This window comes from Penicillium riverlandense, assembly GCF_028828495.1.
Source record: "Penicillium riverlandense strain IBT 135883 chromosome Unknown utg000001l_segment0_segment0, whole genome shotgun sequence".
In the NCBI taxonomy this organism is placed as follows: domain Eukaryota; kingdom Fungi; phylum Ascomycota; class Eurotiomycetes; order Eurotiales; family Aspergillaceae; genus Penicillium; species Penicillium riverlandense.
Genome location: NW_026643194.1, coordinates 2,209,274 through 2,226,137, shown reverse-complemented (window position 1 = coordinate 2,226,137; position 16,864 = coordinate 2,209,274). Strand labels below are relative to the sequence as shown.

Genomic DNA, 16,864 nt, shown 5'->3' with positions numbered 1-16,864 from the left:
TGGCTGTGCTCCGGCTGAGGGTGATAGTCGATGGTGCCAATAATGACAGGAAATTTGCAGAGATACAACCCGTGCCTGTGTCAACAATATTGATACAGACAGACGACTCATACCGCGACGACTGCGGAAGCTGCTCTTCACTGACGGAGTCCGCATCCTAGTCGAGCTGGAACCATGACTGCATAGGTTACCTTCGGTCGCCAGCATCCGTTCCTGTTTACTTGAAACCCCTTCCTCTTTCCCGCGGCTTAAGGATATATGGAAAGTCCTGTCTTTTAAGACACTTGGGATGCAACCTGCCCCTTACCATGGGCCATTGTCTGAATAACATGCTGCACATGTGTGATTGACCGACAAAATGGCCTTATTTGACTACGCCAATCCGGTCCGGTCTACTTGAAAGACATCGATTGTCAACTAGGATGGCGTGATTATCTGTCAAGTTGGATTCCACCCTCACTCTTCTGTTTGTAATCCTACCGGTGGCGCCACTGCAGAAACCGAAGAGCTAGCTACAATGAATAATGACGGGAACCTTGACTTGGGCCTGGTGCCAAGTTCCAAACATCAGTTCAGCTGACTGGGAAGTGGCTCCGGTCATTCTTGATGTTCTCGGAAAGACTCGTCGCCGGCCGGCCAAGGATCTCCTTGACGGAATCCGTATACCTGTCATACCGTCCCTCAGCATGTAACTTGGCCATGGTCATGATATGATGATCCGTGTGGTCCGAGCCGGTGCTCTTCTGGGCCATCTCTTTCCACTCGTCTAACGACACTGGCACGTAGGAGATGTCCCGGCCGAGTGCGGTAGAATACTCCTTGACATGGTCGTACATATCGACCGATTTCGGGCCCGTCAGCTCCAGAATCTGGCCCGCATATTTCGAGGGGTTCATCAAGACCGTCACAGCGACTTCACTCACGTCCTTCGCAGCAATGGGATTCACTCGGCTCTTCCCAAACGGCATGCTCACCGTCCCCGTGGCCTCAATGCTCTTGGCCGCATACCCCCAAAACAGTGGATTCTCCTGAAACGATGTCGCCCGTAAATGCGTCACCGGCACACCGGACCAGTTCAGCGCCTGCTCACTCAGGAATTGCAGTCTATGCTGCGGCGACTCAGTGACATGCGTCAGATCCATCTCGGAAACTGTCATCTGGGACATGTTGACAATCAGCTCGATATCGCCCTGAGCCCGTGCCGACGCCGCCATGACCATCGTCGACTCTAGATACTGTGACGAGACGCTTGTGCTGAAGAAAATGCGCTTGCATCCCGCCAGGAGAGGGAAGACTTGTTCGGATTTGGCGAGGTCCGCGACCACGACCTCTGCGCCTAGGTCGCGGAGCTGGGCGGCGCGGTCGTCGTTTCGGCGCACCACTGCACGGACGGGGACATTGGAAGCTCGGAGGAGGGTGACGACGTGTCGGCCTACTCCCCCGACTGCGCCGGCGGCGCCGGTGACGAGCACGGGTGCTGTTTCTGGCATGGTGGTGGCGGAGTTGGTCAATTAAGTGTGTCTGTGGAAGATGGCAGGATATGCGATAATATTAATCTCTGGTCAGACTCCTGTCGCTCTTTCGTCATGTCGTCATATAGCTCAACCGCGGTTGGCAGCTTGTGCCGTTCTTGGTCGGGGATAATATAGATGAGATTAGTCAACCGTCCCGGAGGGCATTTTTGCTTGAACTCCAAGATAGAAACAGGCCTAGGAAAAAGACCAGTATTCTTTTCAAGTCTAACCCAATGTCTAGCAATGCCATCTTCCATTTCGGTGGACATTAATCACAAGGTTTTTATAGCAGGGAACAATTACAACAGCGGGAAATCTCTAGGGTGTGGCTCTCAATGTGCTGGAACTTTGACAGTCCTAACATCGATCAGCAGGAGCATAGTGCGCTAGTCTAGCAATATAAAGCCGGAACGGCAAGGGTTGACCAACACCTTGGATTCATTCTCTTTCCACTCTACTTGCATACCGATCTAATCTGCACATAAGCTTAAGCCACTCAGTCTGATCCATTCTCGTATTGGTCGGATCTAATACGCTCACCGCTATAAGTATTATACCTCGCATCTTTCAAGCTTTGCCCAGAAACCTCCTTGCTTTGAGAAACTCATAATCTGGCATTGACTTCCAAACCCATTTCTGAATCCACTCCGCTCCGTGGTCTCCGAATTCATCCCTCCACTTGTGCGCTTCTTCCCTAATACAGCGGTTGCCGTTCCAAGCCTTCTCCTTCATAACGCCCGAAGAGGTGAAGAGCGTCCCTCGCATTCTCCTCATCGTCGTATCTGGAAGCTGATCAAGTTCCGCCTCGGTCGCCGGCGCCCACTCAAACTGCAGCTTCGAGCTATCCATTCCCGTGAATTCACACACCTCCGTCAACAACTGCGGGTTTGTGATGAAATCATCCCCGTCTAGTATCATGGGCTGGACCATATCAGAGCTGGCCTGTATGGACTGTAGCCAGTCATAGACACAGCGTGTCCAATATAGAGTGACGTGGGCCATCAACCTAGCTTCCTCTTTTATCACAGCTTCCGGGCCGTGTAGATCCACAAAGGCCCGGTAATACGACGGAACCGTGAGGGCTGGATGTCGAATGAGAAAGATGTGACGCGCTTCTGCCAAGACTCGATCGGGAAGTATTGTTATATTCCTGGGGGAGTGAGTCTCTTTGGACCCGTCTCGGGGACTTCGCACCGTCCACGGTGCCTCAAACACCGTACCGTCTCCGTGCATGAATGCACTCAGAGCTGTCGGGTCCACCATGAACCGGATATGCTCCTTGAGGAAGAGAGTTTTGTTCTCGGCTCGTGCCTTGTCGATCCACAGGCACAGGTCATCGTAACAGGACTGGTAGACGTGGGCGGCGTGGGCCCGCTGCGCCTTTGTCCAGGTTTGAACATGTTTGCCCGGGTAGGGGAGCGTGTTATTGACGACCACGGGCCGGAAGAAGTAACCTCCACTCCAGGGCGAAATGGTATTAGGTTGCCGATCGAGTGACAGAGTGTGGGTGAGCAGGTTCGATGCCGTACGCGGGTACGTGAGGAGAAGGATGACTCGGGGTTTAGGGTCCTTCATAACGGTGTTTTGGAGAGACTCGTCTCTTAGACTCCGCAGCTGGTGATTTAATTTAGAAGCACTCCTATACATATACATATTTCTCAGATCAGATTTGGGTCTCCCTCACCGCCATTACTCTCCATCACGGGTCGATGGATGCAAGACTGCAAGGGACTCTGATGAACATATCTTTCAAAACAAGTAATTTTAGCAGTGCATTCTCAAGAGACGCGTACTTCTCGATGCTACCAAGTAAGGTTAAGCCTCCTGCACGCAGACTCTTGCCTCCTCCACTCGTGGCTCTTCAAGTACACCACCCACAGCGAGGGTGAGGCAAGAACCAGGAGTAGGGCAATCATAGTGGCCACCCAGCTGATCCCAATCGCCTCAACCAAGGGCATGGCACCGGAGCGTATACTAGAACATCTATTAATTACCACTGTTAAGCCCTTGCGTGAACTACGAAAGAGTAAACCAGAGTATCATCGTTATTTAGGAGAGAAGACATAAAATCATAACCATGACCATAACCATAAAGACGGAAAACCTCCGAGCAGCAATGCAGGAGCAGTCATAAAAGCATAAAACGCAATAAAAATAAAACAAAGTCCGTCCCACCCGAAACCATATATAGAAACCCAGGGGAAAAAAGACAAAACGCCATTATCAATCCGCCCACCCCATAGTCCCGGTTAACGCCATTTCCATATTCCGTTCCCGCAATCAATCAATCCTTTCCGAAATAACGAGTGCTCCAGACCCGATGACCGTCGTTTTAAATACTGATGCAGTCGTCATCAGACTGCGACGCGGCCTTCTTGCGCGTGCACGCCCACACTGGACAGATCCGGGCTGCCGGACGGGCGCGAGGAGCCGTGGCCGTCGAAACGGGAGAGCATGGAGGCCATCATCTCCCGGTAGGAATTCATCTGCGACAGCTTGAAGCGCTGGATCTTGCCGCTGGCCGTACGCGGGATTTCCTCCACGAAAAGCACCCCGCCGTCCAGGGCCTTGTAGCTGGCCAGTCGCTTGCGCGCGAACGTGTACACTTCATCGGCTGTCAGGCGCTCTACCTTGGGATCGCGCGAGCGCACAACAAACGCGCGCGGCACTTCGCCGCTGCCGTCTTTGAGGTTGACACCTGTCACGGCGGCGTCGCCGATCCCCGGGTGTTGCAGTAGCACGGCTTCCACTTCGGCGGGGGCAACTTGCCACCTGGGTGGCATGGTCAGTCATGAAGGTATAGGATTGGGGAGGGAGATTGTTGACTTACCCTCGCACTTTGATGAGCTCCTTGGTCCGTCCCACAATGAAATACTGGCCGTTCTTGACGTACGCCACGTCGCCCGTGCGGAACCATCCCTTCTGGTCCTTTGCGTCTCGACGGCCCTTGTAGCCCATGAGCAGGCCTGCACCACGGACCCACAGCTCGCCGGCGCGGTCGTCCTCGTGCAAGATATTACCTTCGTGATCGACCAGACGGACCTGGTATCCAGACAGCCGAGTGCCAATGCTGCCTGCATTGCCGCGCTGACCATAGCGCTGCTGGAAGGTGACGCCCACCTCTGTCATGCCCCAGAGCTGACAGGCCGATGCGTGGGCATGCAGGTGGCTGCGGAAGTGCTCGACGGACTGGGCGTCGATGGGGGCGCCCGCGATGCCCACATAGCGCAGCGAGCCGAGGTAGTCGGCCACGGGCATGGAGGACTGGTTGACGGCGTGGATGATGGCGGGCACCAGGTAAGTCTCTGAGATGCGGTACTGGTGCACAGTGGCGAGGAACTGGTTCATTTCGAAACGCTGCAGGACGAAGAGCGGGTGGCCGTATCGCACGGGGAACAGGTGAGTCCACAGGGCGCCGAAGAGATGGAACATGGGCAGGGACATGAGGCGACTGACGGGGTAGGGCACGTCGTACTGGATAGAGCGGTGGTGGGACACGATCGCATGGTGCGAGAGGATGGCGGCCTTGGGGAGACCGCCCGTGCCGCTGGTCGAGAACATGGCTGCGGGCGTGGACTGGGCCCTGCCGGGATCATTGAAGACGAGCCAGTCGGTCTCACCGTAGCAGATCAGGTGGGCGAAATTGAAGTGGCGTGAGTCCCCGCCGGTCATGGCGAAGTGGTTGCCGGCTGGGTATCCCAGCTCGTACGACAGGAAGAGCTGGGCACAATAGTCGACCGCGCGTTCGTCCACCAGGCACACCTGGCTGGGATGGATGCCGCGAGCGGTAGCCACCTCGTTCACCATGGGCAGCGCATCGCGCGTGGTGAGGATCAGCTTGGGGTCAGCGAGGCCGACGATGTGGTCCAGTTCCTGGGGCTGGCTACGCGGGTTGGAGCCCATGTAGACACCGCCAGCGCCGATAATGCCGAAGAACAGCGCGGGGTACAAGATCTATAGATCTGGGTTAATCTTCCGAGCGGGTCATGATTGGTCTGCAATACTGACGCTGTTCCCCAGATGCAGCAGCACACAATCCCCGGGCTGCACATTGTGGGCCTTGAAGCCCGCAATCAGCGTCCGGACCAGCTGGCGGAACTGGAGGGCTGTAAAAGACCGGGAGGGATCCTCGGCATCAATGAACAAGGGCTGGCTCGGGTTGTAGGGCTTGTGGCCCGAGAAGGCAAAGGTTAAGAGATCCGTGTAGACATCGGGCCGGAGCAGGGGGTCCGAAGTGCCACCCATTGAGTCCCAGTGGACCATGATGAAAGAGGTGGGAGGGAGTGAGTGAGAAGGATGGAGTTAAGAGTATGGTAGGTTGGGAGAGTAGTAGAGTAGAGTAGAGTGTATCACGGCAGGGATCGGACGGATGGACTCGACCCCTGCCGGGATACTTATATATGTGGAGGGAGCAAATGATTTGAGATAAACTATAACGAGGTTTCAGCCATCCTTCTGCTGTTGATGTGATTTGGAATCGACCAGGGCTTAGGTAAGTGAGTGGTCCCGACAGGCTGGACGCAGACCCACTTGCGATGACAATTAACAGATCGACGTGCAGTAGTGAACGCAGGGATTAGACTACACAGGCCGAGGACTATAGAGTAGAGGTCGGGAATAGAGGATTGGTGATATCACATCGAACCACTGTCCTTCCGGCTAAGGTACATGCAACCTGGCTCCAACACACAATCCCTTGGTCCGTGGGCACTCGGCGGCCTCCACTGGCCCCGGCAGGCGGGCCAGACTCAATAGTGCGTAGCCCATCACGGTGATAATGATCATGGTCCAGGTGATAATGTCCAAGACGGTGATCGGGGATCGCCCAGGTCGTGTGTCTCGCGAACATGTTCGTCGATCGGGGATCTGCAGGCGAATAATCCGCCAGACTTGGCCCTAGCGCCTGGCTCGAGCGCCTATCGTACCCGCTCCTCAGATCCGACCGAAATACAACCAGACGGGCCAACCGTCCCAGCATCCATGGTCCGGCTGGTGCTTAACAAGATCCGACCGAGCCTGACAAGTGGGGAGTGGGCCCGCGTTCCTCCCGATCCCTCCTTTTGTGCGCTGGAACCAGGTTTCGGGGAGCCCGGATTAGCATGCCAGAATTCTAGATCACAAGAATGTTCATCGGTGAATGTGAGCTCCTGTCTCGGGATCCACGGTGATGGAACTGCGAATCACTCGAGTCAATAAATCAGGGTTTATTGCTGAGATCTCGTGGCGTCGTCAAGCCACATCTTGCTGCCGATTGGGTGCGGCGGTGGAAAAACGTTGGGATCGCCGCATTATTGGAGGCTCAGTCGTTCTTCATCGATCGCGCTATCGATCCCCCGCTCCCGGTTTCTTCACACGCCGATGTGATGAGATCCATCGTCATTCCCCAGTAGAAATTGATGCTCGTGCTCGTCACCCGGTGACGGCCCAAGACACTGCGCCACTGGTGGATCGCGCTCAGGTCAGGGTTGTGAAGGTTGATTTTGTTGATCGCGAGGTTACATGCCAGCCCGTCTCTATACCCACGAACCACTCCACAGCTCCTTTCCGGCCGATCCCGTTGCGGTTGACGGTGTCCGCTGTGATCTGACTTCGTAGCTAGCTCCATCGGCTGTTGATCCCGCCCGTGAGAGAGTGGGCGCTGGCCCAGTCGTTGGGGCATTATTGGCTTTGTCGTAACCTCAGTCGTTGTCGTCGCGGGCCTGGATCCGGTGTGATGGTGTCATACACCCCATGAACAGGAAAAAAAAAAAAAAAAAAAAAAAAAAGCCAATAGTGTGATCATGGTGATAATGATTTGGAAGATCGGGTTGCGTGGAGAGGTTGCAATATCGGGGAGGAGTGAGTTCGAGTGGCGGGTTCAGATGTGATGCTGATGATGCTGATGCCGAGGTGAGGAAGAGGAAGAGGAAGAAGGATGGGAGAGAAAGTCCCCCCAGACCTGCTTCCTGGTCGAGATATCAACGCCCATCCATCCATCCATGTCCCTCCCTCTCCTCCGACCAGCCCTTCCCTCTCTTTTCCTCGCAGTCGCCTTTTGAATAGTCTGCTTCTTCCCCCATCATGTCGTTCTCGGTCAAGACGATTGACGTCGCCATGCCTCCAGAGGCGAAGCTCAACTCGCCCAGGCCTAGCGAGGTCACACTCACCGAGGGCGGCGAGATCACCAAGCTCGAGAAGTATCGCTCCGAAGAGTTGGGATCGGTTGATCTTGAGTCTCCCTCGGACGAGAAACAACTGGACCTCGAAGCTCAGACCGTCAAACCAAAACGGCTGGCTGCACTCAGGTACACAGCCCTCAACCTCTATCGACGACTCTTCACGCTGGTCGTCCTCGCCAATATGGCCGTCTTCGTGGCCGTCATGACGGCAGACCGCAAGCTGCTGGCCTTGGTCAATGCCACCGCCGGTAACCTGCTCGCCTGCGGACTAGCTCGGCAGCCGCTGGTAGTCAACACCATCTTCTGGGTAGTCTGCTCCATGCCGAGATCATCGCCGCTGTTCCTGCGCCGCATGGCAGCCAAGGTCTACCACTATGGCGGCGTGCACAGCGGCTGCGGCATCGCCGCCCTCATCTGGTACATGGGCTTCATCGGCGTGATGTCGCACGAGTACTGGCAGGCCGAGACGGTCAGCAGTAGCAGCAGCATGTCAGCCGCACCGGTGGTGCTAGCGTACACGATCCTGGCACTGCTGCTGGTGATCATCGTGGTGGCGCATCCCACGTTTCGAATGAAACGGCACGACTATTTCGAACTCACCCACCGTTTCTGCGGGTGGCTTGTGATCGCCATGTTTGTTGCGCTGCTGCTGGTCTTTGCACGCGAGACCAGCCGGGCCCAGGATCAGCCGCTGGGCCGGTTTCTGATCACGCTTCCGGTTTTTTGGTTCCTGGTTATCACCGTGGTCGCCATCATCCATCCGTGGCTGCTGCTCCGCAAGGTCCCCGTTCGCGCCGAGGTTCTCTCCTCGCATGCCGTGCGCTTGCACTTGGACCACACCACCACGTCCTTCGGGAAGGGCATCCAGCTCGCCAAACACCCGCTGCGAGACTGGCACGGGTTCGCGACCTTCCCGGACGCCGACCATGAGCAACCCAGCTTTTCCGCGCTGGTGTCCAAGGCTGGCGACTGGACGCGCGACTGCATCCAGCAGCCGCCGCAGCACCTGTGGAAGCGCGGCGTGCTGATCTACGGTGTTGCATACGCCATGCGCGTCTTCCGGCGCGTCATCGTCGTAACCACAGGGTCCGGCATTGGACCGTGCCTGTCGTTCCTGGGCGACGAGCACCGGCCCGCGCTGCGCGTCGTGTGGCAAACCCGGGCACCGCTCAACACCTATGGCCAGGGGGTGTTGGATCTTGTGCGCCGGATGGATTCGGACCCCATTATCATGGACACCGACAAGAGCGGGCGAGTCGACATGCTCCCCATGGTGCAGCGCCTGGTCCGCGAGTTCGACGCAGAAGCGGTGTGCGTGATCAGTAACCCTGTGCTGACACGCCGGCTTGTCTACGGCCTCGAGGCGAGAGGGACTCCCGCCTTTGGTCCGATATTCGATTCTTGACTTTGTTTGCGCGGCGTTCGGACTATGCCTTGTTTGACAGGTGTGTTTTTTAGGGGGCGAGACGAAGGAATGCCAAAGAAACTCAAATCATTTTTTATAGCAACCATCTGACAAGATGGGTTGAGAGAGAGCAAAGTAGTTTAGTGCGAGGTAGGGGGCGCTGGGGGGGGATGTGGTCCACTACATAAGACTCTGGGTGATTTGGAATCATGTCGGCTTCAGGGGAAATCCATCAGCGAATAATGAGTGAGCCATAGCCTTGTCCGCCTGGTGCATTCCGTGTCATGTCCGTGCAAGCCAACTGTTAGCCACCTGCAAACGAGAAATGGATGATCTATAATTCCAAATTGTGGGGATCCCATCGGCGTGTTAGGGCTTAAAGGACAGGATCCGACCACGGCGCCAGTCCGCTTCTGGGCTAGGGCGTCGGGTTCTCGAACGGGTGGGTCTGACAGTTGGTTGCCTCCTAGGATCCAGGCATTCAGGCAGCAATCCTGTCATCGTCCATCCCGCAGTATTCTCCGTGGAGCCCTAACTCTAATAAGCAACAAAAGCCGCGGAGTCTCTCCGCCAAAATAGTCAATCCTGCCGCACCACCAAGACTATAAGTGCACTAAAGACCCAGACTCCTCGACCTCATCTCCAATTCCAATTCCAATTTCAATTCCACATACCAAAACCAAAAGAATGTCTGAAAAGCGCAAGGCAAGCCCCCTCCACCCATCCAAACAAATCACCGCTAACCCGCCAGTCTCAGGCCATCATAATCGGCGGAGGCCCAGCCGGTCTCGCAATGGCACTACGCTTACAAAAGGCCAACATAAGCAGCGTGATCTACGAGCTGCGCTCAGAACCCACAACCCTCGGCGGCGCAATTGGCATCCAATCCAACGGCCTGCGCCTCCTACACCGGCTCGGCGTGTACGACGACCTCGCTGCGCGCGGGTACGACAATAACGAAGTCATCATCCGCTCCATGCAGGGCTCTATCCTCGGCACGCCCGATCCGGTCGTGTGGGCGCGCAAGCAGACAGGGTTTGGCTTCATGCGGATTAAACGCACCGATCTGGTGGAGGTGCTCCTCGACGCGGTGCGCAAGGCCGGGATTACCATTCACTGGGGGAAGAGCCTAGCCTCGCTCACGGAAAAGGATGAGAGGGTGACGGCGACCTTTGACGACGGGACGATGGATACGGCGGATTTCTTGTTTGGGTGCGATGGCATCCATTCCGCGGTGCGGAGGCTGTACGTCGATCCGAAGCAGGTGCCCGAGTATTCGGGATTTGCGGGACTGTTCTCGGTCGTGCCGAATAAGAGCCATGTCGCCGGGATGAATGCCACGCTCACGCAGGAGGGGATGTTCGCCGCGACGCCGTGCGGACCGGATCTGAACGAGCTGTTCTGGGTGTTTGTCAAGGAGGTCGCGCTGCCGAAGTCCACGGCTGTGGGCGATGAGCGGGATGGGTGGGAAGTGCACGGCAAGACCGAGGTGGAAGGATTCAAGGAGTCGATGCTGCATGTCCTAAAGGACGCGCGGGGGGCCTGGGGCGATATCCTCCGGGAGATAGTGCGCTCGACGTCCGTGGTCAAGTTCCTGCCCATCTACCGGCTTCCGCTGGGCAAGTCGTGGGCCAGGGGACGGGTGCATTTGATTGGCGACTCGGCGCACGCGATGCAGCCGCATGCCGGGCAGGGGATGTCGATGGCGCTGGAGGATGTGTTTCTGTTGGCGCGACTGCTGGAGGATCCGGGGCGACCTGTGGCAGAGGCCTATGCGCGCTTTGAGCAGATTCGGCGCCCGCGCGTGGATAAGATCTATACTTTGGCTGCGCGCAATGCGGAGGCGAGGAAGAAGGCGGGTCCGTGGGGACTGTGGTGTAAGGAGATGGCGCTTTGGATGTTTTTGTTGGTGTCGTGGGCGGTTGGGCTGGATCGGAGGGGGATGGGACAGAAGCATTTGGCTTATGATATTGATGAGGAGGTGCTGTGATGGATAGGGTTTGGTTTTATGACGTTGTCTTCTCCTCTCAAGCGTGTACAATATATAGATCTCGTCTCTTTAATATACTTCACTCTGCATATACGTAACCCCATTGACGCAACCGTTGATAAGCGTTGACAGGCATTGATATACGGTTGCAGAAGTCCTAGTGGGGATGAGTATGATCCTATCTCTACGTATCAGATATAAATTTACGCTAAAGAAACGGTTGGGGGATGATCGATTAATTAAGTATCAATAATATCAAGTAGCAAGAAAGAAACCCCCAGCCCGAAACATAACCATTCCAAACAGAAACAAAATATCCACAGATAAAAAGAAGAAGTGAAAAGGCACGGGTATAATGCGGATATTGTGAGAAAGCGGAGATAGAAGTGATAGCCAAGCCAAGTCATCTGTCAGATGGGATCCGACATTCTTTCTGTCGTAGGTATCATGAGACACAAAAGGGAATAAGAGAAAAATTATCGTAATGTTGAATGAGGAAGGTAGAAGGAGTTTTGAAAAGAGATCATGGAGTCGTAACGTCATGAAAAGAAAAACAAAGTCATGCCGTGCTACCGGCGTCGATGGATGGAGCGCGAGAGGGTACGGCAGATGGGAGAGGAGACGGTTCGGGAGAGTTGCCAGTGATGAAGTCTTCGGCAGTGAAACCGGGGAAACGGCGGACACGGTTGCCGCCGCTACCGGATGAGTTGGAGGAGTGGGTGGAGTCGCTGTCGAGACGCACTGACTCCATACGCTCCAGCTCCACGTAGTCGGGGAGCGGCAGTGGGGAGCCGTTGTAGTCCTCGATCGAGCTGGCGCCGTCGCCGCCAAGCTTGAAGTAGCCCGGCGGGCTGGCGGGAACATCCTCGTAGACCGGGGGCATCTCCTCGTCCCAGCTGATGCCGAGACCGCTGCGCTCGGTGACGTGCAAGTTGAACTGCATGCGCAGCACGCGGGCCGCGCCGGTGGGGGTGATGAGACGGGTGTTGCGGTTCGGGCAGAACTCCTCGGCGACAATGAGCTCGATGACGAGGTTGTGCTTCACCTCCAGCCCGCCGGGGGCATCCATGTCGCACACGGGGTTAGTAGTCGGGTTGATACTGGCGTCGAACTGCATGCCGATCTCACCGCCGGCGGTGTCAAAGTCGGTCTTCCACCCGCTCTTCTCTTCGTTGTGGCCGATGATGCGGGTCTCCTGGTGCAACACGCCCTTGCCCTCGCCGCCGATCTTGTGGGCGTGCTTCTGGCAGGCGGTCGACACGATCTTCTGGTGCTCTTCGATGCGCCACATCATCTTGCGCAGGCGCCAGCGGGTTTGGGTTTCCTCGTTCTTGTCCACCACCCCGCTCAGGGTCATCTCGACGGGGAATTTGCCGATGGGGTGGACGACAGAGGGGAGCACAATGCGGCCGGTGAGGTTGGTGGGGGGAAGATGCGGATGGACGACTTGTCGTTGCCGGGGAGGATAGCCCGACGGACGTTCAGTGGGAGTCGGAGCGAGAATTCCTCGCCGGCGTTGCTCTTGGCCGACGCCTCGAGGAAATACTCGATCTGGCCCAGCGATCCATTGCAAGAGGCCGGGAGGTGGCCCGGGAACAGGTAGCTGAAGGGGAAATCATGGGTGCCGGTCTTGAGCGGCAGAGACTCGGTCAGGAAGTTCCAGCGGGTCAGCTCGTCGACGCGCGAGAGGCAGTTGGGGCAGTTGTTGGAGACGGGCTTCTTGGTGCTGGTCTTGGAGACGAGGCGCATATCAAACTGGTCGAGCTTGATCTCCTTGGCCACCTCGGTGACCACCACCCGCAAACGGCCTGAAAACAGAGCGCCGGTGGAATTGGCCGGCGTGCCGTAGCAGGTGAGCGGCGGCGACTCCACGAGAGCCTCGAGCTTGGCCGATGGGACGACCAGGCTTTCCTTGCTGGAACGTTCCTTGGAGCGGGCCGCGCGGCCCAGGCTGCGGCGCTTCTCCTTGTCCTTGCTGAGGTTGCGGTGCGGGTGGATCAGCGAGTCCATGTTGAAGGACAGGCGACGCTCCGGGGACCTGGCGCGGTCGACGGACTTTTTGGGCGGGGCATGGTGGCCGGGGATCTCGTTGACCGAGGCCGTCGACGAGGAATTGGAGTGGATGGGGGTCGAGGCCACCGAGGAGTGGAGGGAGGCCGAGCCCCGAACGAAGTTGGGGATGAGACGGCCGGGCATATCAAGGATCGGAAGTTACGAAGCCGTTCGGTGGTGGCAGAGGTGGGATAGATGGGTGCAAGTAAAGGAACCAAACATATTTAGTCGGCCCAGAAGCGGGCCAGCGCACTGCTTTTAATGGAGGGGTGGGAGTCATGTGCTCTGAGCCTTAAATGGCCGAATCCGTGGAAATGGCGAAAAATTCTTAGCATCGAAAGAAGTTTCCAGGAACCGCCACAAGGTCTGGCCCGGGAAAAAAAATAGAACGGTCGCATTCTGGTGGGGCTGGCGTCATGGGTGGAGCAGGCGGTACGGTGACCATACCTGACACAGGGATTACGGCCGGCTACATCATCGTCTGGTGGTCTGCTGTGGACGCCTCGTCGGTGGACATTTGACCTACAGGGAATGAATGCGTGATAGCACCATCTGGAAACCATTCGGGTAACTCCCTAGCTCCTAACTACTAACGCACTACTCTATGGGTGCATTATTAATCACTCCTCCTAACGACTAGATCATCGCCTGACCTGGCCTCCCCCACATCCACCACATCTGCTGACCGTGCGCCGTGACTCACTAGGGTCTCCGGTCGGCAATCGTAAACTCGGCGCCCGAACAAGATCCCGGGGAGAGTCCGTGAGGGCGGTGATCCGGCCGATAGCGGAGACCGCCGGTAGGGAGGACCTCCTAATGGTTCCTCCGGGGACGAGAGCAATGATCTCGAACTATATACGGGAATTTACTGATTCGAGGGACCGTTTGAGCCATCTTCGTCATGCTGCCATCATCCAGGGCCTGTACCGATCGTGACCATACCGCATACACGACCAAACAGGCGCTAAAGGAAGATCCCGCTCTCGCCGCTTTTCCGCTTCGGGTCAACCAAACGCGAAACCCCCGATCCACATGATCCAGCAGAATTTTCTGCCGCTTGCCAGAAGGGTAGCCCAGTGCATACGGCATCTGGTGCCGATAGGAAGGAACAATACCCCGCAAAGAACAACTCACGACGTGTGTTTGCGGGGCTGGACATGAACACCCCTTTCTTGTTCCGAGATGTCCTTCCAGATTGTAGTTGACGATGGACTGTAGCTGTCAACCGTGATCGGTGCCCTACCCGGGACAAGGTCTGCATCGGGCGAATCACCAGTTTTGTTCCTCTCCACCTATTACCTAACACTTTCGTCGTCCACCATTGACACGCCCACATGTCCTGCAGCATCATTCAGGAACGGAGCTGAAGCTCCGGAAGACACGTCTGACATGTGCTCTCCAACTCCCATCTCTCGGCCGTGTTACCCGATCACGCCATGCATTGCGACTGGGGACTGGGCCGTCAGCAAGTCATGGCGAGCACACTGCACACCGTCTGTGGATCGGGAATTCGAGCCAATTGCGGTCGGGGGGGACCCGGGGCGCGGCGATCGTGCGCGAGGGGTCCTCGGGAAATTTTCTGTCGTGTTCAGCCCACTCCGTCGATGCATCGTAGTACTCGGTCCGGGTCGACGGTTCTTTCCCGCGCGCGGTCCTTTCCCGTCGGCGGGGCCAGGCCAAGACTGCTGTCCCTGGTTCGTTGCAAGGCGAGTGTGTGTGGATGGAGTCGGCCCGATGATTGGCTTTGCCGGTATCAATTGTTGATAGTTGTGAGGGATCTCTACACTTGGTGATGGTCTCTAGCCATAGGCATTCATCTCGGCCAGCTAGATGATAATACCATGACCATCAGTGCGGCCACTTGAACTACCTAGTATATGTGGACGCCCGAGGATGCATCTCTCGATCGTGGGATCCTGGTCAATTCAACCAGGCCAATGAGATGGGCGATCGCAGGGATAAGCTCAGCGTTAGTGTGGCCTGCATGCACCACGCGCCAATCTGGCCAGATCCGGGGATCACGTTTATATGATCCGACAGGATATGGATTCTACCAGTGATAATTTCGTCAAGACAGCTCCTTAATACAAGAAGACCAGACCATGAATCCATTAACTCTGCGAGGTCATGTCAATCCATCCGACGAGCCAGCACGTGACGCACTCCGGGGGATCGCCAGCACCGGAAGAGGAAAAGAATCAGTTGTCCCCCTTTTTCTTGGGCTTCCTGCCACCGTGTTCTTTTCCCCCCAATTCGTGGAGATCAATCACCCTGGATTTGGTTCACGGATTCCGGTGACCAACCCACCAATTAACCACCGCCACCACCACCCTTTGGCCTCCCCCGTCCACCACGTCGCCGGGAGGGATGTCCGATGCGCATTCCCCACCGCGCCAGGTCTTGAGCTGGAGCTTGCCCTGATTGATCCACCCGATATTTCGTTTCCACATTGACGACGAGCTTTGCTGTCTTTCTATTCCCTCGTTCCTCGCGATAGTGTCGCTTGTCGGAGGAAGAAAAAAAAAGGCAGAGGGAGACCACCCGGCCACCACCAACCCATCTCACATCTCCGCGACGCCGTACAGACCATGTGGGCGGCAACCTCAGGCAATTGGACCGCCCTCGGGGTGGCAATGCTCGCCGTCCTCCTCTTCTGGACCATATCCGCAACCACCTCCTTCTCCCCCTTCACCCGCGCCCTGCCTCGCCTGCACAACAAGCGCATCTGCCTCCTGATCGCGCACCCCGACGACGAGGCCATGTTCTTCGCGCCCACAGTGCTAGCCCTCACCAGGCCGGAGCTGGGCAATCACCTCAAGATCCTGTGCTTCAGCACCGGCAACGCCGCCGGCCTCGGCGAGACGCGCAAAAAGGAGCTCCAGAAGAGCGCGATGCAGCTGGGTCTGCGCGAGGAGTCGGATGTTTTCATTGTGGATGACCCCGAACGCTTTCCGGATAGCATGCAGGCGCAATGGTCGGAGACGGAGATTGCCTCGTTGTTGGCGTCGGCGTTCGCGCCGGATTTGAAGTCGAATGGCTCGTCTGCTACTGCTACCACTACCGCCATCACCACATCCTCTTCCTCCAAACAGAGGAAGCACAAATCACAGCAGGCTGCGCAACAACCGAAGCAACCGCAGCACTCCCAACTCCACGACGGTCCCGCAGCAGCGACCATCGACGTACTCCTCACCTTCGACCAACACGGCGTGAGCAACCACCCCAACCACCGATCCCTCTACCACGGCGCAGTCCGCTTCCTGCGCGAGCTCATGAAAGACAAAGCCGGCTACAGCTGTCCTGTGACGCTATACACGCTCACCTCGACGTCAATCCTCCGCAAGTATGCCGGCGTGCTCGACGCCCCGGTCACCATGGCCCTGGGCGCGTGGAGCAATGTCGCTTCGTGGTTTTCATCCGCCAAGTCCAAGTCCAAGTCCGCCTCGGATGCGGGGCCCGTCCGGCTGCTGTTCGTCAGCTCGATCGGCGAGTGGATGACCGCCCAGTCGGCGATGGTCAAGGGCCATGCGAGCCAGATGGTCTGGTTCCGATGGGGGTGGATCACTATCGGGCGATATATGACTGTCAATGACTTGAAGCGCGAGAAAGTCTAGGTTCTTACTTTCCTGGGGAGGGTGGTTCGGAAATAATGGACATATATAATTGGAACCCAACCCATTCCCTGGTGGATGGATATATGTATTGATAGGACGCATATTCACACAATCTAGCTCTAACTAGTGTT

General features: G+C 56.7%; 7 protein-coding genes across 7 annotated transcripts; 3 read left to right on the top strand and 4 right to left on the bottom strand.

Annotated features, from left to right (window-relative positions):
• Window positions 1-572: 572 nt before the first annotated feature.
• Window positions 573-1,490, bottom strand: N7474_000908 (uncharacterized protein; the record flags this gene model as incomplete). The annotated part of the gene is made up of 1 exon (XM_057192323.1): window positions 573-1,490. One exon carries the CDS (start codon window positions 1,488-1,490, stop codon window positions 573-575), a length of 918 nt encoding a protein of 305 aa, XP_057057276.1.
• Window positions 1,491-2,081: 591 nt separating this feature from the next.
• N7474_000907 (uncharacterized protein) lies at window positions 2,082-3,089 on the bottom strand (the record flags this gene model as incomplete). The annotated part of the gene is made up of 1 exon (XM_057192322.1): window positions 2,082-3,089. One exon carries the CDS (start codon window positions 3,087-3,089, stop codon window positions 2,082-2,084), a length of 1,008 nt encoding a protein of 335 aa, XP_057057275.1.
• Window positions 3,090-3,868: 779 nt separating this feature from the next.
• On the bottom strand, window positions 3,869-5,777 carry afeA (adenylate-forming enzyme AfeA; the record flags this gene model as incomplete). The annotated part of the gene is made up of 3 exons (XM_057192321.1): window positions 3,869-4,286; window positions 4,345-5,468; window positions 5,523-5,777. 3 exons carry the CDS (start codon window positions 5,775-5,777, stop codon window positions 3,869-3,871), a joined length of 1,797 nt encoding a protein of 598 aa, XP_057057274.1.
• Window positions 5,778-7,574: 1,797 nt separating this feature from the next.
• Window positions 7,575-9,077, top strand: N7474_000905 (integral membrane protein TmpA; the record flags this gene model as incomplete). The annotated part of the gene is made up of 1 exon (XM_057192320.1): window positions 7,575-9,077. The coding sequence occupies one exon, from the start codon at window positions 7,575-7,577 to the stop codon at window positions 9,075-9,077; it is 1,503 nt and encodes a 500-aa protein (XP_057057273.1).
• A 793-nt stretch (window positions 9,078-9,870) lies between these two features.
• N7474_000904 (FAD-dependent oxidoreductase) lies at window positions 9,871-11,067 on the top strand (the record flags this gene model as incomplete). Its single annotated transcript, XM_057192319.1, has 1 exon — window positions 9,871-11,067. One exon carries the CDS (start codon window positions 9,871-9,873, stop codon window positions 11,065-11,067), a length of 1,197 nt encoding a protein of 398 aa, XP_057057272.1.
• Window positions 11,068-11,626: 559 nt separating this feature from the next.
• Window positions 11,627-13,263, bottom strand: N7474_000903 (alpha-arrestin; the record flags this gene model as incomplete). Its single annotated transcript, XM_057192318.1, has 2 exons — window positions 11,627-12,513; window positions 12,543-13,263. The coding sequence occupies 2 exons, from the start codon at window positions 13,261-13,263 to the stop codon at window positions 11,627-11,629; spliced, it is 1,608 nt and encodes a 535-aa protein (XP_057057271.1).
• Window positions 13,264-15,707: 2,444 nt separating this feature from the next.
• N7474_000902 (PIG-L family deacetylase) lies at window positions 15,708-16,733 on the top strand (the record flags this gene model as incomplete). The annotated part of the gene is made up of 1 exon (XM_057192317.1): window positions 15,708-16,733. One exon carries the CDS (start codon window positions 15,708-15,710, stop codon window positions 16,731-16,733), a length of 1,026 nt encoding a protein of 341 aa, XP_057057270.1.
• Between the last annotated feature and the right edge of the window lie 131 nt (window positions 16,734-16,864).